Source organism: Miscanthus floridulus, chromosome 1 (assembly GCF_019320115.1).
Source record: "Miscanthus floridulus cultivar M001 chromosome 1, ASM1932011v1, whole genome shotgun sequence".
In the NCBI taxonomy this organism is placed as follows: domain Eukaryota; kingdom Viridiplantae; phylum Streptophyta; class Magnoliopsida; order Poales; family Poaceae; genus Miscanthus; species Miscanthus floridulus.
Window position 1 is genome coordinate 52275585 of NC_089580.1, and position 27512 is coordinate 52303096.

General features: G+C 42.9%; 2 protein-coding genes and 2 pseudogenes across 3 annotated transcripts; 1 reads left to right on the forward strand and 3 right to left on the reverse strand.

Moving 5' to 3' along the window:
• Positions 1–744: 744 nt before the first annotated feature.
• On the reverse strand, positions 745–5107 carry LOC136483750 (probable potassium transporter 16). The gene is made up of 9 exons (XM_066480910.1): positions 4620–5107; positions 4237–4488; positions 4086–4136; positions 3349–3609; positions 2723–2775; positions 2460–2577; positions 2116–2370; positions 1177–1967; positions 745–1057 (listed from the first exon to the last, which is right to left on the reverse strand). The coding sequence occupies exons 1-9, from the start codon at positions 4993–4995 to the stop codon at positions 803–805; spliced, it is 2412 nt and encodes an 803-aa protein (XP_066337007.1). The 5' UTR covers positions 4996–5107; the 3' UTR covers positions 745–802.
• Positions 5108–14828: 9721 nt separating this feature from the next.
• LOC136456709 (uncharacterized) lies at positions 14829–16085 on the forward strand (annotated as a pseudogene).
• A 1587-nt stretch (positions 16086–17672) lies between these two features.
• On the reverse strand, positions 17673–21173 carry LOC136456719 (protein FAR1-RELATED SEQUENCE 5-like; annotated as a pseudogene).
• Positions 21174–22665: 1492 nt separating this feature from the next.
• Positions 22666–27153, reverse strand: LOC136483755 (probable potassium transporter 16). 2 transcript variants are annotated; one of them, XM_066480925.1, is made up of 10 exons: positions 26799–27153; positions 26377–26599; positions 25911–26162; positions 25700–25750; positions 24946–25206; positions 24807–24859; positions 24437–24560; positions 24085–24339; positions 23165–23964; positions 22666–23047 (listed from the first exon to the last, which is right to left on the reverse strand). In XM_066480925.1, the coding sequence occupies exons 1-10, from the start codon at positions 26979–26981 to the stop codon at positions 22793–22795; spliced, it is 2457 nt and encodes an 818-aa protein (XP_066337022.1). In that variant the 5' UTR covers positions 26982–27153; the 3' UTR covers positions 22666–22792. The 2 variants fall into 2 exon arrangements, with proteins under 2 accessions (XP_066337022.1, XP_066337014.1); XM_066480917.1 differs by having other exon boundaries at positions 23165–24339.
• Positions 27154–27512: the final 359 nt, after the last annotated feature.

The following is a 27512-nucleotide window of genomic DNA, read 5'->3' on the forward strand; positions in this document are numbered from 1 at the left end:
TAGGCCTAGCTTGTTTTCTTTCGCCTTTCTCGTGCATCTTCAACTGGGCTTGTTCTTCATGGTGTCTTGGATTTCTTGAAAGTCTTCTAGATCTTCTAAATAGCTCTTAATGTCTTGCTTGAGGTGTTGATCACTCCGATCTCCACGCTTCCTAAGTCCAAGCCAACCTTGCATCCATTTGAATTTAACCTTGTATACTAGCAAACATCATTTGTCCAAATGGTCATGTTGTTACTCAAACACCAAAGTTACATAATGGCCCGTGAGAGGTGCCCTTACACTCTGGTGGCTTATGGCAGGCCCAGTGTTAATGGCGGCATTTGTAATGATGATTGTGTTTACTGAGCACCAGTTGACTCATTTTCCAGTAGCGGTTCTTGGCCGTGGGCCCTAAACTACATTGCAGTGGCGCCTTCTTTTTGTACTTCTTAAAAGTTACTTGGTGTCGATGGACACCATTTCTATAATAGTTATTGATGATAGATAAATCCAAGTGAAACTCTTCCATATTGGGAGGATTAAATATTTTCTTGATTTCAACTAGTGACTGTTGAGAGATCATTACTACTATCTTTGTTTCTTGTTGTTTTTGTTTGTATTATGTAAACAAAGGGATAACTATTTGTTGTTGAGATTATGTGCTGTCAACTAGAGATAATAACTATATAGTTGGCTCAAGTCATGACACCATCTATATAGGCACATTGAAGTATATATAGAGTTGTCTCACACATGAATCTGAGCTCTTATTTCTTTAATAATCATTGCTTGGAAGCATAATTACATATACTTAATTTAAGACCTATATCTCATATGTTATCCCAACCTTTAGTAGTTGACCACGTGGAATTGATAGCATCTTCTCACCATTCCTTGAATTTTTCCTTAGGAAGCTATACACATAGTTCACAATTATCTTCTTTAGCAGATTTGAGTGAGGCTTGGCTACCACTTCAGTCTCCCCAAGAATATAAACTACACCATTGTCTACCTCACGTTCGACCATCTTTTGGTCTTCTTCAATCTTTATCATCTCCTCCATATTTAGTTTTCCTGTCTGTTATGAAAATAGGTATATAATTAACACACCGCACACCATTGAACATATGAGACATAGAAATGATATAGTAAGAATAACTTGTAAATGACAAAACAATTCATGTATCAATGAATCACCTGAAGATGTGTTAGGATATTGCTCATACCAACCGGATGCATTGTGAGCTCCGAAAAGGACTGAATCGGCGTAAGCATTTCCTCAGCATAGATGGCATGTCCAGAGGACTTCTCCCTTGAAAAACTGTCAATACGAGCGCTATAATTGCTAATCCTCAATGGGTCACCTAATGCATAGAGGTTGATGTCCCTGATATAGTATTGGAGGTACTCAACTAAGATTTTGACAAATTCAGTGGCCATTTCAAGCGTGTCAAGGTACCCATATCGGGCCACACAACGGAACACCATGAGCTCTTTAGGTTCTACTTGTCGGAACAGGAAACGCTCTGAGACATCGACATGTGGAATTGGCAAATGCTTCACAGTGATGAAGACAATCACTGAATGAATGGTAGGGATTTTCTCTATGAGGTGAGGAAATATTGGTGGTATGCCTTGCACCAGCTCAGTGTAGATGAGCCCAAAACCAGGAACCCTCTTTAGATCCTGACGCTCAAGGATGTCCTTCACCTTATCACGTGATACAGTATGCTCAAGCTCATATTTGTAACGCTTGACATGCACATAGTGCCACACAATCATAATTGTCATAAGAACTGCTGACATGGCTAATGCCAGGTAAGGCCCATGGATGAACTTATATAGAACTGCAACTGTGTAGACCAATTCTGTTGACATGAAGACCATGAAGAAGATGAAAATCCACCAAATGTTTACCTTCCATACAAGGAGCATCACTATTGTCATCAAGAACGTTGTGATGACCATCACAAGGACCACACAAATTTCTGTGCATATATCCACAGTAGAAACAGTGTAAGCAATATGTTTATATGTGTTTACGTCTATCGATATGTGTTTGAATGCTCATTATCATATATTCATTGATGGAGTAATGGAAAAAAACAATAAGGTCTTTTTTTTTAGAATTCTTACCATGTGCTCTTGCAATGAAACCAGTTGTCTTGAAGCTTATTGTCACTACGCAAGCAGATATGCAAAGGAAGATGTTTACTTCAGGGATATACATCTGGCCCCAATAATGCCCCGATGTACGCAGTATCTTGACCCGTGGGAAACAGTTAAGTGCTTGTAAATGTGACATGGTAGCAAAGGCACACGAGATCATAGCTTGACTTCCAATGACTGATGCAATGAGTGCGAGGATGAACGTTGGCCAAAACCAATCGCCTGAATCATACAGGAGCACATTCAATTATTAGTTTTGTGATGAAAAAATATGAAACATACAGATACTTTTCTTTGGTTACATTACATACTTGGAACCGAATTGAAGAAAGCGTTAGATATATCCATGTCCATGTGTTTCCTCAGGTATGCTGCTTGCCCAATATAGGTAAGCAATACTGATGGTAATAAGCCGAAGGTGGAGCTCAGCTGAAAGACAAAACAAGATGTTCATTATTTTACTCATATAATGATATAGGAACAGTTAAGTTAGATTACATAGACTCAACATTATAACAACGCTTCTAGTTTTCCTAAGTTTATTTACACAAAAAAATTGTAAAATTGTCTCTACCTGGATCGATCTGATGCTGAAGTACCCGAGATCAGCAAAAAGAGCTTCTGTGCCTGTCACACAAGTAAAATTCATTCCACCAGTTCAACGAACGGTACATGTTTCACAAATACAAAATATTCTAATTATCATGGATATTAATTTAATTTACAACTATTTTACTACATTTTTTCCATGCCATTTCATGGTGTGTTTGCATATTTAGTTGAACTATTTGATAGCTGATGTAGTTAACAAATCAGTACAAGGAACTAGCTACTCGTTATATAAATTGCGTGCAGTGGCCAGGCATTATGTCTTGTAGAAACATTTAGCCATCTCGAGAAGTAATAGCTTGCTCATGCATGCTGCTTGGTTTAGACAGATTTCTGTGGATCAGTGTCGAGGAAAACTAACCACATGAACCCTATACAAAGAGGCTTTGAGTCTGGTTTTTTTGGTGTAAAAATTGAAGTAAGCGTGTTTCAGCAACAAACACGCAACGAGTGCCATGCCATATATTCAAGAGATTCTTGATATCATTTGGGATTTTGCTCCAAGTATATATTGCAGCGAGAAGTGACAAGATAATCTTTCATTGTTGCTTCTAAAAAACAAAAATTACCACACGTTGCTGGTGTCTATACCTGTGACGCAAAGTAGAATTTCGCCCAATGAGACCCATCCTTTCTTTTTATTCCTCTGAAAATAGTTGACGATATATTTCGGGTTGAAAGCCCTCAAGGTGCCAATATCATACTTGATGACGTTGTAGATCCCAATACCTCCGATGAGGAGAAGCCACACGGTAACGACCGGCGCAAACATGTAGCCAATTTTGTCTGTCCCAAAGCGCTGGACAGAAAAGAGAGCTACCAGGATCCCAACTGTGATCCATACCTCAGCATCTGTTGACAACACCAGGAATTGTATGTAGAGGTTAATAAGCCAATTTGGCAAAGTACGGAGTAGATGATGTCAATATAATATATATAGCGTATTGCTTGTATCGTGACTCAAGATCATGTGAACATATATTTAGATGCATGTTTTTCTTTTATATTATAATTTTATTAGAGTCCGTTTTAGTATATATCGGTACATAACAATAAAGATATACATACTGCAAGTAAAACAGGCTTCTTGTTTAAAGTAAGAACAAGCAGTCTTGTGGACTAGTTTGATTTGGGCCAATTAAACAAGTCAGAGCTTTATTACTTTCGTGGTTAACACTAACCGTGGGTGAAGTAGACACGCTGAAATTGGTGGTGCAAGACCGTACATATGCACATATAGAGGGATGACTATTTGGATCACTTGACTAAGAAAGCAAATTGAGCATTCTATTATGACTTTTTCCTTGTTTTAGTTAGCTATTACGTACCTTTTGTGAGATGAGGTGCTTTCAACTTGAGACCATTGACCGCCGCTAGAACTGATGAACCACATACCACCGAAGCATGCATGCAAACTCATGTTAGGTCATGATGAAAATATACATATAACAGAGAGACAGATGTTATATATGTACGTACCAGAGATTGGAGGGTTTAGCATGCAGTCGCTGATGGCCAGCGCAGTCGCAAGGATGGTAAGGGAGAAAAGCAGAACCTTTGCTGCCTTGCTCGTCTCAAGGAGGTTCTTCATCCACTGAGCCCTCCTTCGCGTCGCTGACGGCTTTGCTTGATTCTTGTATCTTAGCACGAGCTCGTCCTCGTCCTGTTGATTTGGGATCAGGCAGATCTTGGCGTACCGCGAGATCAACGAGTACAGAGCAAACGTTCCACCTGACGAAAATCGAGCAAATAACGTATGTACGTGCACCTTATTAGCTCCGTGTCTATTTTGCAACTCATCTCATGACAAGAAAGATCATGGTGAATTAAATTCAGTAGCTAGGTAGCATCGTCGACCGCACCGTCACCCTCGTCGTTGGCGTAGAGCGCGATGAAGACGATCTTGATCATGGTGAAGAGGATGAAGCTGTAGATGATGATGGACAGTACTCCGAGGACGTCGTCCTCATGCTTGACGCCATACTTGAAGGTGTTGGCGTAGACGTAGAGCGGCGACGTGCCGAGGTCGGCGTACATGATCCCCACGCACTGGAATGCCAGCCGTAGCGTCCGAACCCAGCTCTCCTGCCGTCCATGGTGATGGGCGGCGTGGGCTGGCCTCGTGGCGTCGCGGTACAGCGAGTCCTGCCGTCGCCAGTTCACCGCCGGTAGCTCCAGCTCCAGGTCGCCGCTGTGGGGCACCATCTCCAGGCCACCTCCGGCACCGGCTTGTGCCATCTTTCTGTCGCCGGCGGCTTCCTCTGTAGACTGCAGTAGTCAAGGGTTTGTACGGCGGAAAGGATAACCCACTCCGCACTGCACCGTCCCTCAAGCAGCACCCTGTAGGCTGTAGCTGATTTGTTGGCTTCACAGCTGCTCATGGATGTCGCCTTGGGACGCCTTTTATAGCAACCGCGCGTGCAACTTGTGCTCTCTTTTTTCCTATTTTTGCGGCGTCTTCGTATCGTATCTTGGGAACTTGATAATTTTTCTGACTGATCAAATTTATTGGTTAATTGTTGGAGGAAAGCTAATTATTAATTAATGGTCGCAACATCAATTTTTTATGACGGCTGGTCAAAAGGTTAAGGGCTTAAGGCGTTGTGTGGGTGAGAGAGAGAGAGAGAGAGAGAGAGAGATGGTAATGTACAGCTACGGTACGGTACATAAGGATGTGTGGGAGGACAGCGGGGTACGTTGTGCTTAGGTCTTCGATGTATTTATTTAAGAATGACTTTATTTTCATAAAGTCAATGGTAAGCGGATAGATCTACTGGTCAACCGTAAAAAGAAGTTTCGTTTTGTTCGTTGTTTTCAACACGATGCCATTGCCACATCATCGAGAGTGGTTTTATGTTGATGAAGAAAATCACATCTTCAAATGCATACTTTCAATTCAATTATTTTATATTCGGGTCATATAGCATTAAATGTGTGACATGGGATTGGAGGATTGTTAGATGAAATGAAAATTTTGCTTCCAATGTTAGTGTGGAATAGTTTCCATATCTTACAAAGAGTGTACACCCAATTGCATGTAGCTAGATCAAATCCCTCCCGCTTCTCTCTCATAAGTCTAGTGTCATGTCATTAGTTGCGTATATATCACCTCATTTAGGCTTCGTTCCTTTGTAGCTTGGAATGGCCTGGAATTGTTCCTGGCTTGGAAAAAAAAGGTGTACCCAGTGCAGAGAGCTCCTGCTCTATGCGGGGTCTGGGGAAGGGTGTCAGTGGTAAGCCTTACCCTCGCCTGTGCAATGCGAAGAGACCGCGACTCGAACCTGGGACCTTCCGGTCATAGGCGGTAAGACTCTACTGCTTGCACCAGGCCTGCCCTTCTGTTCCTGGCTTGGAACTGTTCGATAATTTGTACTGGCTTGAAAATGATTCTGACCTAGAATGGCCGGGAACGCCTAACCAAACGGCGTCTTAATGAGAATAAAACCCTCCACTAGATTTGGCATATTATGGAACTTTCTTAAAGTAGCACTTAATCTTTCTATGTTTTTTACATCAATTTTAGTGGCGTTAATTTAAAGAGCTGGTTTTTTAAAAGATGTTTTAAATTTACGAGTGAGGAAACAACTTTGCCCTGACATGCTTTCTATAACAACTTCCTCAATTTCAAATCAGTGCTAGTTTGGGTTGTCCCAAGGGTTAAATCTTTTCTATTTTATTTACAAATTACTTTTTACATGTTAATTTTCTGAAAACAAAAGGAGCATATTTCTAATGAAAATTGAATCGCTTTATTTATAGTAACATACTTTTCCCATGTGTTACAGTTGTAAAAACATTGTAATGTCTATGTTCGCTGTAGCAGCTACTAGTGTTGCCACACTAAGAGCAACGCTAATAATATAACCTGCTGCTGACTGTATGGATCTTTATAGCCCATCTCTCAGCCAACCCATGTAGTAATTAGCTCTTCACTGCTAATATATGACCCACTTGCCTCTCTCATAAAGTTTATTGGTTCTTACATCTAAGCCGGCTGAAAACTTACGGCGCGTTTCTGCTCTCTCTCCTCCACCTCGGCATAACAACTCACTTACACTTATTGTACTTGCTCTAACATGTGAGCGGCTGTTGCCACCGAAAAAATGGCTGCTGAACAGGTCCAATGGTTAAAGCTGTGCTTATTTGATATATCTTTGCTCGGAGCGCATAGTTGTATATAAACTTTCACAGCTTCCATGCATGCTTTACCATAACAAATTTCCGTACTACTAGTAATCTGTAACGTAATCTTGACCCGCAAGGCGCCGACCGTGGAAGAATCGGAACCCAGCAGGAAGCTAGTCGCACGATGCAAGTGCAGTATAGGTGACGACAGATCGATGCTAGTCGCACGATGTTAGTTTTTACCAGGTGGTGATGGCACCTGATCCGTATGAAACCTGCATTGTTCAGAGCTGGTTCAACAAAGGCTGTGTTCGCTGACTGGCTTGCTTTTTTTTTTTTTTAGCTAGAACAGTATTTTTCTCTTGTAAAATACTAGTATAAACAGTATTTTTATCCCCGCGTGGCCGAACACTCTGAAAGTGTACGTTTAGAGCCCATCTTTTCAAAACTACTGTAATTGTCTAGCAAATTTTGTCTTCTTTGGTCAGTGGCTGCCGTACGTACTAGGACTTTTTAGCTGCCCTCATGCGTATTTGCTGGCGTGCTGGTGCCGCGCTCAAGTCTATGGTTTTGCTGGACTGAAACTTTGGTATTCTAGTCGGCGCAATTTGTTCACAAGTACAGGACGTACGAAATCTGAGTTAGTCAAATGTTCTCATCTTATTTTTGCATAATAATATAATAATTTTTCTGTGAACAAATTGTAACTTAGCTATTTAAGTTTATTAATATAGTGAACATCTACTGTTCACCTAGTTTTGAGTCCTCGAGGTGACCGCATTTCTTTGAATTTATTTTATTTAGAATTTAATGCGCCAGTAGTAGACGTCGGCCCCGTTCGCGTGCCCTTAAACCTGGCTTGATCCGCTTCTTTTTTTTTATCTGGAACAGTGTTTTTTCTCTCACAAATTCGTCCAGTATTCCTCCAAACCATCCAAATTCCTCCAGAATTCCTCCAAGCGAACAGGCCCGATATGGTTTATCAGCAGGTCAGACTCTCGGAGCTGGTCATAGGGGTACAGGCGTAGAGCGTGTGCGTGAGTTCGTATTAGTCGATCAGTGTACATACATGTATTATATAAGCGTATGTGTCCGTACTGTGATTAAAAAGTATTATAATTTTTCTAACTTTAACTAAACGCTAATAGTATATTCTATTCGTCCCAAAATTATAAGTCATTCCAACTTTCTTGAGAGTTAAAGCATCTCAAGGTTGACCAACGTCATATAATAAAATAATAATATTTATGATACCAAATAAGTATGATTACATTTTTCATTAATTATATTTTTATAATATAACTATTTGATGTCATAAATCTTTGTAATTCTTTTTATAATTCTTTCCATGTCAATCGACCGTAGCCCTGCTAATGGGTCGGGTTGAAATGGGTATTATGGGGCGGGTTTTGATTTGGGGCTTGTTTGGACGGGGGTAAATGGGTCATGGCATCTCATGGGTTGGGGCGGGTTGGGGGTACTGCAAGAGTGGGTTGGGGCGGGTTGGGACGGGTGGACTTGCACAACAGAACTTACGCCTGTCGTCGGCGGCCTGATCTCCCGCTCCTCCGCTCGCACCGAGCTCCCACCTCGGCGGCTTCTTCTCCGCTCGCGTCGTAGCAGGCCCTCACACCGGGGGCCGACAGCTGCTTGTCCCGGCCGCCTGATCTCCGCTCGCACCGAGCTCCCACCCCGGTGGCTTCTTCTCTGCTCGCGCTGTACGTCGGCAGGCCCTCACGCCATGTGGGCGAGAGGAGCGTAGCGCGGGGCAGAGGCACTCGAAGAGCTCGCCGGTTCCTGGCCGCCGCAGCAGCTGCTGCTCCCGTGTCTTGTTGCTCCACGAGCCGCCGCACGGCCCAGCTCCAGAGGGTGTACGCACGCACGGCCACGGAAGATGTCATCGCCGCACGGCCCAGCTCCCAAGGCCCGTGGCTGTTGAAGCGGATGAGGACACGGGCTACGGGTAGTTGCGGGTTAAGCGGCGGCGGCGGGGTGGGTTGGGTTGGGTTGGGTTGAGGGGTTGATTGTTTGGGAAGGGCTGGGTTAGGAAAGCTCTCTCATAAGCTGCGGGTTGAGACGGGTTTGGGGCGGGTTTAGCCCCGTTAGCAGGGCTGGTCGACCATCTTTGTGCTCCACATGTGCACACCAACACAGCTAAGAGACATGTTGCCCACACACTCACGCTAGGGGTTAGTCTCAAACTAAACCAAAACCGATCATCTTAACAATCACTCAGCACAACTCGATACATAAGGGCGCATATCAACCTTGTGTTCACATGGGCAAAACACATGAGTCGATTGGGATAAGGGAATTTTTACAATGGTTGTCGGAAAATGGACGGCTCATGAGGGCTGATCCGACGGCTAAAAAGATAGACGAACCAAGAGGATAGGTACATAATGCATACTAAATGGTGGGACTATACGCACAAGTGCATACTAAAATTGGTGGGTTGATCCCTTAAAAAAGATGAGATAATTATATTTTTGAAATTGTTTTATGTAATTAAGGGTAGAATAGTAAATTTATAATAGTAAAATAATGTTTGAGTAGTATAGGAATGATTGAAGTAGTATAGTTTGTCACACGTTTATTTCTCAAATTCAACCAAAGCCACTCTCTCGTCTGTCTGTTCTTCCTTCTCACCGAGTATGTGTGCTGCGGCGGCGCCGGCTACCAGGGCGAGGGCAAGGCAGGGCTGCGGCGGCGTCGACTACCAGGGTTAGGGCGAGGGCGGCAAGAGCAAACGATAGCTTCTCACCAGTCCCCGACGAACGGCGGCACCACGTAGATCCAGCGAAGGCGGTGGAGGAGGCGAGATCCGGGCCCGGCGGCGGCGGCTGTCCCAGCTGCCGGGAGGGTGCACGTGTCCACGGCGGTCCGAGGTTGCTCAAATTGGTCGCCACAAAGACGGTGGAGGAGGCGAGATCCGGGACCGGCGGCGTCTGCGCTCCCGTTCGTTGCGCTGGGGTGCGAGGCCTGGCTCAGCCACCGCACGTCAACCACCGACTGCGAGCGGTTCCTAGAGTGGCCCGTGATCGTGCTGGGGGTGCTCCACCTCGTGCTCTCCCTCACGGGCCTCGCGGGGGCGCTTTGTAGTGCCTCGTGCCTCCTCTGGCTCTTCCTCCTCATCCTGGTCCTCTTCGCCTTCACCGTCTTCGCCTTCGTCGTCACCAACCGCGACGCTGGGTGGGTTGTCTCCGGCAGGGGGTACAAGGAGTACCGCCTCGGAGACTACTCCACCTGGTTGTAGAGGAGGGTTGAGGACTTGTAGAACTGGGCCAAGATCTATAGCTACCTCCAGGACGGCAAGGTCTGCCAGAAGCTCGCGCCTAGGAAGGAGACGGTCGCCTAGTTCGTCAACAGCAACCTCTCCCCGATCCAGGTACATACACCGATTCCCTAGTTCTTAAGTTCTCCACGTTCTAAGTATTCCTGGATTGTTGAATTTGTATAGAATTGCTGATTTGGTTCTTGATTTGGTTCTGCATTTCACTTCATGAGCCAAATGTTCACTAAATATAGGAGTTCTGCTAGTTTTGTCTAGCAATCACTGCATTAAACCTATAATTTCTTATTGATCTGAACCTGCAATTTCTTATTGATCTGAGCTTGATTGGCTTGGTCATCTCAAAGTGATGTTAGCCTGTGACGAGTCGAACCCACTTAGTACTTTGAACACATAATGTGTATCGGCAGAGCCTACCCTGCTTATGTGCTCCTTTCTTGGCATTGCGTGCTAGGCAAACGAGAAAAACATTGTGCAAGTTCATTTCATTTCCAAGCTGTGTTATGTGAAGGTTCAGAGCAGATGCCTAGGCGAAAGACTTGTGGTTACGATGAAGGCTCAGAGCAAACGCCTAAAGTTCATGATAGAGAATATGCCATCCTAATTATCTATAGTGACAAATGGCCGCCTTAGCAACAGTTGGCTTTCTGTTATGGTTATAGAAGTTTAAATGTCAAAAAGGTTACGATGAAACGTATCCAAAGTTGCACCTTCTTCCAATCTAATTCCATCACCTTCAGATATTCAGATTCGACCCCTTTTAATCATTCTGTCAGTCGTATGACTAAACTGTTGAATTTTCAGCATGAAAATGCTAGGCTCAGGAAACAGTTGAAATTTCAACACAAGAAAAATACATATCTGATTCAACAACTTTTCATTTCTCGTGTATTTAGACGAACATACAGAAGTACAGAACTACAAGCAGTATATCAAGAAAAAATTTAGAGTGTGTACTGGCGCTAAATTTGGCTTGTAGAAGCTTTTCCTCCTGAACAAATCACCAAACTTGCAGAATATCGACCTCTTCTTCTTGTGCTTCATGGAATCCTCCATGTCAACGTAGTGGCTCTCGTCGACGTGATCGAACTCGTCGTCGAAGTCCTCCATCGCCGCGTCTGCTACAGACTTGAGGTCGGCAATGTTGCTCAGCGACGCGAACACCCGGTCCTTGGGGTTCAGGTTCTCCATCCGCGCCGACTGCGAGAGGCCCGTCTTCAGCTTGCCCGGCTCGCTGATCGAGTACCTCTCCCTACTCGGCGTCTGTGGCTTTGTCTGCCATCCACCGCTGCGACGCCGACTACTATCAAATGCGACTGCCATCTCACTGGGCTACTGTATATGTTTGATAAGAACTATCATGTCCGGTTTTGTAATTATTAGTCTTGTCGATTATCAAATAGCCAAATTAGTAATGGTACGTACCTATATTTATAGTGAACTTACCCATACTGCATTATCAGCTTGTGTACTTTTAGTTATGTCCAATGTTACTGATAATGATTTGATGGATCATCAGTAAAAATAAAGTGATTGTACTATTTTTTTCAGACTATTGAATTAGAGGCTGAAGCTTACCCATTACAAGATGAGCTGACAGCAAAAATTATTTCCATCAACATGGAACGAGTCTAACGTTGATAATTTGGCAAGCTGGTTGCATTGACAAGGAGAGTCCAGAAGGTAAAAGTATGGTCATAATGATGCTTTTGCTTGCTGCGATCCTTTTAAAACTTTTTTTCAATATTCCAATCCATATTTTCACTTAAGGTCAGAGATGAGATAGAGCAGCTGATGGATGACGATGGTGATATGGCTGAAATATATCTCACTGAGAAGATTGAATGATGCTTTTTATTTTTGATAGTAGTATAATAAGTTAGCATGGTTATGTTAGGTGCACGACTTAGCGAGGTTGAATGCTCCTTTTTGTTTGAGAATGACATGTTAAGTTGGCTTGGAAATGTTAGGCACACTACTTAGTGAGTCTGAATGCTCCTTTGGATTTGTGAGTATAGCATGGCAAGTTTCGGTGATATGATGTGATAATGAGCCTAAACTAGCGCTAGTAGCTGAGCCTCAGTTGAGCTGCAGCATTGTGCAAACAAGTTTAATGTTGGCACATACAGAGGCTTTAGGCAAACTCTAGTTGGCTTGCATATTAGATGTCTGCAGGTGGGTGCTTGCCTTCAACTGCAAATACCTTCCATGTTGCTGTAATCATAAGGATTTTCATATTTGTATGTGGATTTTTTTTCCTTTGAACCACTGGATAGAGTGCAGTTGTTATGTGTGTGGTCCTTGATTTATGATGAATCTACATCTGAATGTGATGCATGCCAGCCCCGCAGGCACCTTTTAAGCACCGGATGGAGTGCATTTGTCAACAAGAAGAAGCTTGTCTCAGGGACGCCAGATGCATATCTTTAGAGTACCCAAATAAATAACAATTTATGGAATGACTGAAACTTGTGGGATCATATATTTAGAGTACCCAGAGAAATAACAAATTCGTCAATTTAGGTCAATTGGAGCACTTGTCTCGGGAGTTGAAGCAAAAAGTGATGATGTAGAAGACTATATGGCATTTGCTGATTTAATACTACATTTACAAGACTAGTTTTACTATGATGCCTAGCTGTTGTTATTTCCCTGTTAGTAGTATTGCATGCTTGTATGAGGGACACATTTCGTGTTCAGTTTTTTTCCCCGAAAGAAACAGGAGACGATTAGTTTCTTCTTTAATTATGCATATTTAGTTAATGTCTCAGTGATTGTTTCCTTAATAATATCAGTAAAATTCATAGAAAATGCTATCTACTTGATCTGTTAGAGGTGACATCCAAATTGTTTCATGTCCACTTTATCAGACAACTGCTAGAGAAAAAAATTATCAGACAACTAAACACAATGTAAGTTTGAACTCTTTACTTGCTAGTAGTTTCACATATGAATTGCTGAAGAAAATGTTTGACTAAGTATTTGTGCCTGAACACACATGAATTTAGTTCAGCACATCGTTTAGGTTTGAACACACATCGTTTTAACCATCTGGACAAACTAAAGATCAAATATAGCTTACTAAATAGATAGCACATTAGTTCTAAAAAGGCCTAAAAGGGCTGGTCTGCTGTTTCCCTGGATGCTTGGCCCTTTGAACTCGTTTAGCGATAGATTCGCTACTAAATTCATCTACGACCATAGGAGTATTGATAACTAATTTCGTTGGTGGTCGTCCTCTTTTTCTATTTTGAGCTCATGCTCCTTTTTTAGATCATGTTCCTTTCGTTCCTTTCCCTCCTTTCATTCCTTTCCCTTTTTTCGTGCTGGCCTCAGGGTTTGGAGTTTTAGTCTCTATTATTTGAACATCGCTTGAATTTTCAGCCTGTTCGTGCTGGCGTTGTACATCCAGATTGTTTGCATAGTACTCTTCCTCCTAAGAATCATCAAGAAAAATGTTAGACCCATCATATTTTGTACAGTCTGGTATAAGTTGATGCAACTAGATCATTTTTAATATGAATTAAAAGTTCAGACCGTGATAGGATTTTGGTATGATTGTTATCGTCTCATGTTGCGATCAGAAAGGAGCAACCTCGTGCATATTCTCCGTTTAAATCCTTGCATTTGTGTCTATACAAGTAAAAATAGTGCACTGTCATATAACAATTATTGAATAAGTCTGTAGATATTTGGAATTAACAAGGATTGTAAGACTCACATTTGTGAAATGGTTGGCCATTTTTTCTCCATCCCATGCCAGCATATAAAATATTATGAACGCCCCGCATGAATGACTGCAACGAACATAAGAATTAGTAATTGAAGTAGAACATTAATGTAGAAAAGGGAAAATGAGTACTCGTCTGTTTGTTGCGGTATGTTATGATAAGGAATTCGTTTCTAGATGCGCAAGTTAACCAAGCCATCGTTGCCAAAGAATCAATGCATTCTTGTATGCTTTCCACCTAGTGGATGGTGAGATAGATGTTAAATTTGATCGAAGTGTAATTGTAATTGAATAGGTGGTACATTTTATGTTATACTTACCAATGTCTTCTCTTGGTTTTTATGTCGGGTTGAGGCTAAGGAGTTAAGTAGTTGTACCTCTTTCTTTATAAAATTTAGCACTAGAAGAGCCTAGTAGTTTTTGTTTATATGCATAAGCACAAAAAACTAAAAACAATAATTGCAATAGAGATTACCAGAAATATAGTAAATCATCCTAATTGACAAAACTTTGACAAATAAATACGGATATTATCCTGAATGCAAATGTCAAGTAAAAGTGTCCAAACAAAATCAGTATTACATACCGAATGCCTTCGATCATATTTGTCGGCAATTAACTTCTTAAATGCCAGGCGTTGGTCACCCAGATTATCTGTAGCCAACTTCCAGGCTTGGAAAGTTGTTATGAATGATGCCTCTTCAGTCTCCACGTTGCTGAAATCAACATAGGCATTTATGACCTGCAAAGGGTGGAGTTATTATTACATAATAGGTTTTAAAAAATTATAAATGCAGTTCAAATGTTGTATTTAAAAGTTTAAACAAAATTTGTAAGAATATGACCATGATACAAATATGTTTTCAGGTACCATTTTTTATTTGTTTATGATTTACGAAACTGCTACGTCAAACTTCAGGTACCATGGATCTTACAAACCACCTCAAGGAGTGGGACGGTATGGCTACCAAACTAAAGGCGGACTTCGAGGATATGAAATTGAAGTTATAGCTTGACTGTTCCGGTGCTGACATCAGAACAAAACAAGTGCGACAACAAAATGAGCGGTACATAATTTCTCAGCGAAAACTGCTGGACGAAGGGTCAACCAATGAGCAGAATGGCGTTGCTATGAGAATGGAGGTCGCACTGGGTTGCCTGCTGAAGCAAGCATTACATGATCAGCATGCGGCCTTTGCAGAGAAGATGAAGCAGGAACGCGCCGTCTTAAATCAATCCTTATCAAAGGTCCTTGAAGAAAATGATGCCAACATAAAGAAAGAGCGAGCCAACGTTGACTCCATGATTAAGCAGGCAGGGGAACAAATGGATAAGGAGTTGGATAATGAGCGCTCAAAATTGAAGTCAATGATTCAGTCCTTGATCGAACAAGAGGAGGGCCGGTCCTTGATATAAGAAGAGGAGGTCCGTGCCAACATGAATGTAGAGGTAACTACAGTATGCTAGTATTTCATATTTTGCATTACATAGATAGCCATTTGAACGCCTGGAATCTTTGCACTTTTAGGTACAACATGAAATCTACATACCACGGAAATACATGCACATATTATTGGACAACGAGTGTGGCCCGGTATATGAAATTTTCGTATAGTTTCTGTGTAAGAACTCCGTGCGGCCAAATTGTCCTTATTCGTCTAATCTATACATGCAGGATGTTGTAATGCGATTTATCCTTCACTCAATGAACGAACTTTATTCGGATCTGAAGAAGTACTACGACAGTCGAGAAGAATTAGGTCAATTTACAATACAAAACCAGCCACTACTGTTGAGTTTGTCACGATGTTGGGGGCTTTGAAACCTTTTGGATATAGAGGAGACAGACAGTTGTACTACCTCAATCCTGCTCCTGAGAGTCAGCCATCAACTGGGTTAGTACAGATTGACGGACAAGATAAGGTAAATGAATTGGTGCTTGCTCATAAAAAAGAGGGACTAAAATTTGTCATTTGTACCTAGTGAAAGGATGTAACGACGATTTGCATGGCATGAGTATTGGTTCCTCTCCACAAAAAAAAACTACTTCATAAAACCATATATGTATAACATGAAATGAACTTAATGCAGGACATGTCGGACATGGAAACAGACTACAATGAGGAAGAAGAACAAGGCTACTATGATGAAGAAGAACAAGGTGACAGTCCCATGCCATGAAGAAATGTGTTGTCCATACTCCGAGGAAGAAGAACAAGGCGATAGTTCCTCTGCGCTTTGTCTTTTTAGGTTGCATTATGTTTTGGTTCGAAGCTAGACTCGGTGTGTTACATCTTTTTTTTTAAAGTTAGGTTGGAAGTTTGATTATATATTAATTTAAGATGCATGTGTTAGAACTCTACGTGTGTTACAATCTTGAGGAAGCTAATGAGCTGTGCAATGCTACAGCTTGCTGCTATTCTGTCATGGTTATGTGTTGCTCTGTAGCTGGAAGAATAACGATGAGTGACATTCAAACTACAGTGAATCCAAAGGAGATAGTGCAAAATCGTTTGATGATGATGACGATTAACATCAATCTGATCTATGAATTGTGTGGATTGCGAGTTATATGAGATCTATATACATGTCATTGACCATTGCCTTGATGTAAAACGGGAAAGAACAGTTCACTCTGTGCACACCACGCAGCCTTCTTTACACGGTATTTCTGTGTTGTTTTCAGCTTCTGGAGAGGCTTGCAATGACATTATGGCATACTCCCTAATATTGTCCTGCTGCTGTTATACATGCTGTGTAAGGAGAAAGCTTCGCCAAAAGATGGACATTGCGGTAAATATTTCAGAATGTGTTACTAGTTGATATTAAGTACCGGTGGAACTATGTTCTTCATAACTTCAGATGGATACCATGAGCATCAATTTCCTGTTGCAGCTTGTAAATCGTTGAGAAAAATGCATTATATAGAAGATGACTACATGTCTACATGAAGTACACAACTTAGGTCCACCATCTTCAAAGAAATTCCCATAATAATAAGGCTATCAATTGGTGTCCACAATTCAATTATATAGCGGCGAAAACTTCCTACAAATTTTGGGCTGTCTGGTTGGGTTCCAAAATTTGCTCCCAACCAAAATTTGCCAAGCCAAAATCAGAGCATACTAGAAACTAGAATTTTTGGTTATCAATTGGTTTAGTACCAAAAAAACTGCTACAACAATTTTTATGGCCAAAACCACGGTAAGTTTCTTAAACTTTTTAAAGCTCACAAGAGGGAAAAGGATATGGCTATCATATTTTGGCGATAAAAATATGCCTTGATTTTTTGCATCCATTTTTTGCCCTCATTTTGGTCAGCCCTAATTTTGGCTTGCCATGATTTTTGCTAAGCAGGTTTTTGAACCTGAACCCTACCAAACAAGCTCTTCATTTAGTCAGTCTCTGTCAGTCCTAGGTTACACACCAACAGAGAGGCACATACACATTGGGTACTCAAATTGCAGAAACACTTTTTGAGAGTAATAAACCAAGTGCACCCCCAATGTCAGAGCCAGATCTGAAAACTGATGGCAAAGCACAAACATCAACAATGCTATAGAATTTTAATAGATACTCATTAATGTAAGATAAACTTGTGTAGGCTCATAAGTTGCAACAAGAAGCAATGCCACCACACTAAACCACGCAAGCAAGCTCTAGTTCACCATAGGATACACAAAGACATAACACAGTAATACTTGCTACACCACATCTCAGTTTATACTAGATATAATTGATTATGTAGTTTCCATTCCATTTCATCTTCTATTGGGAGGGGATAGGCTGCATCTCTGGTGCTGGGGCAACGTCAGCCATGGGGTACGAGAACACCTGGGCGAGCCGCTCAGTGGGCACAAGCGGGAGATAGGTGGCCATGGTGTTCCCACGCTTGGCACCATCACGCACCGCTGAATTGTACCTGGCTGAGAGCTGCGCGGACGTGGGGAGTACAGCCCTAGTGACTGAAGGCACCAACGGGAGGCGGTTCAGGGCCACCCAAAACTCAGCTGCATGGCGCTCTGCCACGGGCTCATAACAGGTGTAGAGCTCCCGTGCTTTTAGCTCCGCACGGGCAATGGCTGACTTGGCGAGGCCAATAGCCGTGCCCACCAGGCTGGCCTGACGAACCTCCTTTGTAGCCGAGCGGGCAAGGGTTGGGGCTTCCTTGATCACTGGAGGGACACGGTGGTTAATGTCGACAACAGACTCACCAACCTGCAAGTGGGGGACAGAACATGCAAATCATGAATCCATCAGTGACACACAAATCAGATGTCAAAATAGTGTAAGAAATTGACAAACACAGTGACTTCAATATGCAATGTGTATTAGTACAATATAAGGGGTAATGACTATTGAAACGTCCACACTTGCAAGAAGTGCATGAAAATCCTAGGCACAAGTGACAACTTTACATAGGTAGGCAAATTCAAGGCACTGATGAATGTCCCTGAAACATCAGCTAAAAGTGGACCGCGCTGATTAATCAACTACATCAACAAACTTGTCTAGAGGTTATGTGTGTTAGTAGTGTTTACACCAATTTAGTTTAGTTCCTAATAAAACTGACCAGAAAAGAGTGCTTGTTATCTACAAGCAATAAGCCTCAAATCTTGGCTAAACAAATTTTGTTTGGTTCATCAATCATGCTTGATGCTTCTACCTTGCAAAATCCCAATTTCCTACTCTAGTTGTCAAATTAACCGTACCATGATACCAATGTCTTGAGACTTACAGTTTATGTAACATCAAGAACATGTTTCTAGCAACAGGTCAATTAATATCATCCAAAATAACCTATCCAAACCCTTAACCACAAGGCCAAATTGACAAGATTTCAACTAAAAAATGATACCAATGCCTTAGCAATTAAACCTTTTGAGACTAATAGTATACGTGATAACAAGAACATATTTCTAGCAACAGGTCAATTGATAGCATGTCAATTTGCAAAGATGATGGAAAATCATAAGTTGTTCACTAGCGTACCTATAAACAATAGGCAACAACAAACTCATCATTGGCAAATCATATATCAAGCACATCTTCAGGGAGCTTTAATTCCTACAAATGAAGAGGACAAACATCAGTCATAACTACACATGCCTCGCAGATGGCCTATTTTTAATTTAGATGAACTACCTCTTTTCTCATGGAGCATGTTCGCCGATTGTGACCCTTATCCCTACACAGGCTACATTTGACCTTAGATTTCTTCGTATTTGAAATTGAATTCAAAATTTTCTTTAGGGCCCCTCTTCCAGGCACATGCAAGGGATCTAGCACATTACTGAATGCTACAGAATCAACATCCGGGGCTTGTGGCAGCACCGAACCATACCTCTTGCCTCTGTTATCTCCTTTATTTGGTAGGTTCATAGCAGCTTCATCCTGCAGAATGTGTTTCAGCCACTCATATGATTCAAGTGAACGAGATGCTGCGAAGGCTGCAGCGTGACTGATATTGTGTAGCTCACAGTACCTCTGTAGGCTTTTGGAATAGCCATACATGGTGCTCTTCCTTTTTGGAGAAAATGCACTCTTCGCCCCCATTGTCTACCTTTTCAAAACACAACAGTCTAGAAGCTTGTCTTCATCCAGATCGCCCAATACAAAGAAGATATGTGAGCAGGGGGTTACAATCGATTGTAACTTACCACAAGAATAAGAAATTCCCTTCAGATTGCCTTCATCACAAAATTGACATTTGACATAGTACATCATGTCTCCTTTATCCTTCCTGCCAATAATATACTCACTTATATTATCAACATCTAGAATGTCAATCGAAAAACACTTCTTGGCTGCCTTTATGCTGAACTGCACTGTGACGAAAACTGTTGGAGTGAACGATTTCACGGCTTCTATCTCAATAATTGAAGCATCTAGTTCTGTGCATGCCTCAGATTACAATGCATCAGTGTCCAACTTTGCCTCATTTGTGCGCAGCCCTGAAAGGCAGTGCTCCACGTGCTTTACCATGTCAAGCAGTGTCATTTTACGATCTAGACGCATATGAAGCCTAGAGTTTAGGCTCTCACTCCGCTGGTTGCTCCTCAGTCCTAAGTAGCACTTACCAGCATGATACGAAGCACACTAGATTTCTCTCATATCATACATTTGATACAACCATGACTCCTTATTTGTAACCTTATGTTTGTCCAAAAATTCCTGCCATTTTCTCTCGGTCTCTTCTATGGACCAACAATCATAAAGGAAACTCCTGAATTCATTCTTGACAACATCATCCTTAAGATTACGCACAATGTTCTGCTCAATATGCCATATGCAGAGCCTATGCGATGAATTCGGCCACACCAGCCTGATTGCTCTCTGCATAGCAAGGTCTCCATCAGTGATCACGGAGACCGGATGCTTCTGAATTAAGGCCTCGAAAAATGTACTCAACAACCACACATATGACTCAATATTCTCATGAGAAATAATTCCACATCCAAAAATAAATGTGCTTCGATGGTGATTCACCCCAACAAAAGGAACAAGGGGTAGGTTGTACCGATTAATTTTGTAGGTGCTATCAAATACAACGACATCACCAAATGCTTCATAATCAAGCAGACATTGACTATCACACCATAATAGTCCCTTCAAGTGTCCTTCCCCATCAACCATGTACTTGAAAAAGAAATTAGGATCTCTGTGCTGAAGTTTCGTCAGGTAAATTATGACTGTTTGAGCATCACCGGTAGCAATTGTCTCCACCTTATAGCGATGGCAGAAATTATACAAGTCCCTTGTTGTACACCCAACCTTATCATACCCACCATACTGCATTTCTAAAATATCCATTATCTTGTGTTTGCGGATCCTAGAACTCTCCATCTCCACAATCTTAGCTTTCTGCTCATCGCTGATTCTTCTATGTGAATGTAGCAGACAAGTAAGCTCTACTGGCGCCATCGGATGGTTGTGTTCATCGATGAAATCCTTCACATACCACTGCCCTATGATCTGATCTTGTGCAATCACAAATTTAGCAAGGCATCCAACACGGGTAATATTCCGCGGCTTCCGCTTCTTAATCGCCCTCTTCAGCTGCTTCTCTTCACGGAAACCTTGACGACTGCAAACGAACTTCCGAAGAGTCATCTCATTGTGGCCATTGTCCCACTCACAATAGCTTCTCCTCACACTAAATCCTTTCTCAAAACCGTAGTTGTTATAGAACTGAAATCCTTCTTCTTCATTAGCAAACATCTTCCTAATAATTTCATTGTACTCCAGCAAAGACTCAAGATCCGGCATTTCCTCATGTATCCATACAAGCAGTTTCGGCAGCTAACATTTTCCAGATTGGCATTGTCACATTCTAGGCTGTTCGGTAGTTCATTCTTGCAGCGGCTGCAGCTGCTCTTTCTCTCACAGACTCACTGTGCTCACAGCCAACAACTGCTGCTTTTACAAGCAGCCGTCCAACCCAACAAGATAGAAATTTATTAGTATCTTGGCTTCTACCCTAAAGCAAAACACAACTGAATAAGCAATAGTACTGATTTCGTTTATTTCAGTAGCACAGAAATACAGAAGGTTGATAACATCCCTAATGTAGGAGTTATGTGAGAGCGTACTCTTCAATAATTTATTACAAACACTAGATAACATGGATGAAAGATAACAGGAAAGATATTAAGGATCTTGCTTAATGTGCCCACTTTGACTAGCCATCTATTTTTGTCATTTTTGTAACTGACCATGCTTTTGGTAAAGATGTGTGAAAGTTAGCATCATATCGCTATGCAGTAACACCTAAAGGTACAAGAAATTCCATTACAAAGCTAAAGGTACCAGCCCAGACCATCAAAACCGTGTGAGATCATCTCGGGGACCACTAAAAAAAGCATACACTCTAATGCGCTAGCTAGGTGAGCATCAAGTCTACATTGACAAAATATTGTTATATTAAGTGCCTTGATCATACACCGGAAACAGTGAAAAATAATTATGTGAGTCCATTCTTAATATTTTTTAGCTGTGTTACAATTAGGGAACTGCACAAATGCATTGCTGCGTTCCTGAGTTGAATATATGAGATAAATCAAATGCAAAACAACTGCATAGGAGGGGAACCTTGGCCTTCTGCGATTGGAGCTCGATTGGATCTAGTGGCGAGCGATGTTGACGGAGGGCACGGGACCACCGGCGGGGGCTAAGCACGTCTCCTTGGAAGCTGCGACGACAGTGCGGGCGGGGGCACGGGGTCCCCTACGCGCTAGGCGTGGGCAAAGCGTCCCCAAGGGCCGCACACACCAGGCGGGGGGGGGGGGGGGGGGGGGAAGGGAGGAGCGACAGGCTCGGTGCAAGCGACGAGTGGGGGCGAGGGCAGGCCACCGGCGGCGGCGCCGCATGATGGCGAGGGTGAGGCGGCGGCAAGATGTGTCCTTCCGCTTGTGGGTTAGGGCGCCGTGCGATGGCGAGGGCCGGCCGTCGGCGGCAGCGCCGCGCGATGGCGAGGGCGAGGCGGTGCCGGCTAGGGCTAGTGCGAGGGAGAGGCGGCGGCGGCCCATGTCGCGTCCTTCCGCTGTGGGTTCGGGGGCGATGGGTTGCCGGGGAGGGGGGAGGTGTGCATGGGCTGCTGGGTTGCGGGGGAGGGGGAGACGCAATTACAATACTAACCTTCCACTCTTAAAATTAATTAGAGCTAATAACTTGCTTAGGAACCAAGAGGAACCATGAAGTACCCCCAACCACTGTAAAAGAGCTCTTGGGATAATAGTAGTTAGCTCACATTATGTCTTGGGAAAATTGTCACGTTGAAATATATTGATCTTTCATACAGGCACATTGCGAGCTCTTATATTACAACCGCATATCAACATGAAAGGAAAAGAATCGTTGTAGTCAAATATATATACTCCATGTGCGACCTAGATCTCATATGTTATTCCAACTTTTAGTAGTTGGCCTCTTGGAATGGATAGCATCTTCTCTCCATTCCTTGAGTTTTTCCTTAGGAAGCTATAGACGTAGTTCACAATTATCTTCTTTAACAAGTTTGAACGAGGCTTGGCTACTACTTCACTCTCCCCAATTATATAAACAACACCTTTGTCCACCTCGCGTTGGATGATCTTTTGATCCTCCTCAATCTTCAACATCTCCTCCAGGTTCATTTTCCCTGTCTGTTATCAGAAAAGAGAATATAAGATTAGCACACAAACAAATGAGGAAATAAAATTTTGAAGAATAAGGTTGTTAATTTCTAAAAAAACAAAACACATGCTGTATGAATCTATCACCTGGAAATGTGCCAATCTACTGCTCATGGAGACTGGATGCATTGTGAGCTCCGAGAAGGATTGGGCCGGTGTAAGCATCTCCTCAGCATAGATTGCATGTCCTGAGGGCTTCCTCTCCCAAGAAAAGCTGTCCACCCGAGCACTATGGAAGACAATCTTCAATGGTTCATCACCACCAACTCCATAGAGGTTTAAGTCCCTGACATAGTACTGGAGGTACTCAACTAGAATTTTAACAAAATCACCGGCCGTTTCGAGCGTGTCACGGTACCCATATCTTGCCACACAACGGAACACCATGAAATCCTTGGGCTCCACTTGGCGGAAGAGGAAGCGCTCCGTGACATCGACATGGGGTACTGGCAAATTCTTCACCGTGATGAAGACAATCACCGAGTGGATGCTAGGGATCTTCTCGATGAGGTGAGGGAAAATAGGTGGTATGCCTTGCACCAGTTCAGTGTAGAAAAGCCCTAGGCCTGGAACTCTCTTTAGGTCACTGCGCTCGAGCAGATCTTTTGCCTCGTCTCGTGACACAGTGTGCTCAAGCTCGTACTTGTACCGCTTGACATGCACGTAGTGCCACACAATCATGATGAACATGAGAACAGCCGACATGGCCACTGGCACATACGGTCCATGGGTGAACTTATACAGGACTGCAGCTGTGTAGATGGACTCTGTGGACATGAAGACAGCGAAGAATATGGCTATCCACCAGATGTTTACCTTCCACACGAGGAGCATCACTATTGTCATCATGAGAGTTGTGATCACCATGACAAGGACCACACAGATTTCTGTTTGTACAGGTAGAAACATATATAGTAAGTGATGTGTATGTGTATAAAATGAAGCCATTTCTGTGTGCTGAAAATGTTTAGACTTTTGCTTCAAAAAAAAATGTTTAGACTTGTTACCATGTGCTTTGGCTATGAAACCAGTTGTCCTGAAGCTTATGGTTACAACACAAGCTGCAATGCAGAGGAAGATATTCACTTCAGGGCTGTACAGCTGGCCTGAATAACGCCTTGATGTATGCAGTATCTTAACCCTTGGGAAACAGTTGAGTGCCTGTAAATGAGACATGGTTGCAAAGGCACACGAGACCATAGCCTGGCTTCCAATGACTGATGTGATGAGAGCTAGGACAAAAGTTGGCCAAAACAAAGATGCTGCATCACACAAGACAATATCCATTACATATTCCTTTTTTGGTTGACCGAATAATCAAGAAACTAATAGCAGAAGCTACTATTTGTAGTCACATACTTGGAATCGATTCGAAGAAAACGTTAGGTATGATCTCAGGCCTGTCCATGTGTTTCCTCAGGTACGCCGCTTGCCCAATATATGCGAGCAACACTGAAGGCAATAAGCCGAAGGTGAAGCTTAGCTGGAAGACAAAAACAAGGTTCCTTAAATGGGTATGGTAGAACTTGCATAAGTTTAAGTACTGATCCATTAATTTTCATAGTAGTGATATAGTAAGAGAATTAATGTACACTGCATGCAAAGAAATATATATAATCCCATCCCCAGGAGCATCACACAAGGTCATTTTTATTCTTTTTACTTTAAGAAATGATCAGAACAGCTGTTTCTACTTTTTTATTTACAGTATCTAAATAATCATGTGTACCTGTATAGATCTGATGCTGAAGTATCCCAGATCAGCAAAAAGAGCTTCAGTGCCTGTCAAAGAAGCACAGCAAACCTTTATAAACAAATGTAGCTAGCATGACCAAAACTACAACAAGACATCATAAATGTATACATACCTGTGAAACAAAGAAGAATTTCACCCAATGAGACCCATCCTTTCTTTTTGTTCCTTCGGAAATAGTCAATGATATATTTGGCGTTGAAAGCCTTCAATGTGCTAATGTCGTACTTGACCGTGTTATAGATCCCGATGCCGGAGATGAGGAGAAGCCACACAAAAACCACCGGTGCAAATGTGTAACCAATTTTGTCGGTCCCAAAGCGCTGGACCGAAAAGAAAACCACCAAAATGGCCACTGTGATCCATACCATTGCATCTGTGTTTGTACAAGTAACCATATGTGTCAAACATTAATTAATTAATAACTCTGCATGATGCTGGATATTTTTGGCCTTAATTTTCTGAATATACTATAAGAATTTTTCTTAAGGAAAAACAGAACACGTTATCATGTGGACTAGTTTGATTGACCTATTCAATTAGTCAACTTTCAAGTTAAGTAGTTAGTATCTTGCGGTGCAGTACTATCCGTGAGTTTTCCTTGGGAAATTGGAGACAAAGTGTTGACACCCAAAATTGTCCAAAGTGCATAATGGACTCCGCTACAGAGTATATATCTGTATTTAGAGAGGGGTGACTAATATTTGCCGCAATTAATGACACAATGTCTTGTCTCCTGATTTTCCTTCGCATCTCTTCCAAATACTCCATATAATACTAACATCACTAGACTATATTATATATGCGAGCAAAATATATGCATTCTACAATTATACGTACATAATACGTGGCTTTCAGCATTACTATACCTGTAGTCAGATGAGGTGCTCTCAACTTGAGTCCGTTGACAGCCGCAAGTACTGAACCATTAAAACATGCAAAGAGTGATCATGTCAGACCCATCCAAACGCGCCAGGCGAACAATATTTCACATGAACACAGAGTGATCATGCATGTCATGCATACATGCATGCATCTATCTATTTATGTATGAGCTATGGTACGTACGTACGTACGTACCTGATATCGGAGGGGTTAGCATAGAGTCGCTGATGGCCAGCGCCGTGGCAAGGATGGTGAGGAAGAAGAGTGAGATCTTTGCTGCCTTGCTCGTCTCCAGCAGGTTCTTCATCCACTGGGCTCTCCGAAGCGTCGCCGATGGCATGCTGCGGTGCTTGTACCTTGACACGAGCTCATCTTCTGCCTGCTGGTTTGGGATGAGGCACACCTTGGCGTACCGCGAGATCAGCGAGTAGAGCGCAAACGTGCCACCTGATGGATCGACAGATCAATCAAACGTGTCAATGTCGGCAGTAGTTATTACCACCACAAAGCTATGCAAGTTTTTCTCCTCTGCAGCTAGCTAGCTATTGAACACGTCTAGCTTGATGGTGATACTGCAACTAATGCAGGCTCGATCGAGCGATGACTTGATCAAAGCTGGTGGATCTAATGTCAAAGCCCGTTTGCACTTGCGCGTACGTACCGTCACCGTCATCGTTGGCGTAGAGCGCGATGAAGACAATCTTGATCATGGTGAAGAGGATGAAGCTGTAGATGATGATGGACAACACGCCGAGGACGTCGTCCTCGTGGTGGACGCCCTCCTTGAAGGTGTTGGCGTACACATAGAGCGGCGACGTGCCGAGGTCGGCGTACAGGATGCCGACGCACTGGAACGCCAGCCGTAGCGTCCGAACCCAGCTCTCCTGTACACGCGTAGTCAGTGTACCCATGCAATCATCAGATTATACGTACGTAGGCCGGCAGAACAAGTTGCTGCTCTTATTAATTCCAGGATCTAGCTAGTACGCGATGGAGTATATATGTACCAGCTAAATTGTGTGGTGGTGAAGCAGTGAGCAGCGCGGCAAGCTGATCTGCCATGCTGAAATGCATGGTGCGTACCTGTCCGTGGTGGCCGGCGTGCGCTGGCATGGTGGCGTCGCGGTAGAGCGAGTCCTGGCGCTTCACGTCAAACGGCGGCAGCTCCAGCTCCAGGTCGCGGCCGCTGCTGTAGCTGTAGGGGACGATCTCCATGCTACCACCACCCCGGCCGCCGCCGGCGGCAGCAGCATGCTGATGTGCCATCTTCTTCCCGGCCGCCGGTGTCGTCTTAGCTTCCTCTGCTGCGAAAGAAGAGCCTCCTCCTCCTCCTCCCTCGAAATTATAGGCTGGCGGCAGCCGGCTCGATCGATCACCACCTCACGCTGCGGCTGTGCAGCAGTGCGTGTACAGCATTTGGCTGTTTGCTTCTTCAATATTCCCAGCTGCTCATGTCACTAGCTATGAGGTGCCTTTTATAACCATCCATCCAACCGACCTATCTAGCCATCGTCTAGCATGTGGAGCTCCTTCTCCCAGTTTTCAACGTCGTCGCAGCTTGGGAACTGTTAATAACTATAGAAAAAAAGAGACCTTTTAACCAACCACTTACTTATATAATTGCTGCTGCTGCTACTACCAGTAGTTACGTGCCTTGACAGCCTTGGTAACTACGAGACTGTATATATCTTGCTAGTACGTGCGTACTACCACAAGCACTGTTCACCTAAACGGTTGTTTAGTCCATTTAAACACCGTGTAAACGCTACACGGTGGTGCACCATTTCCGTTTAATCA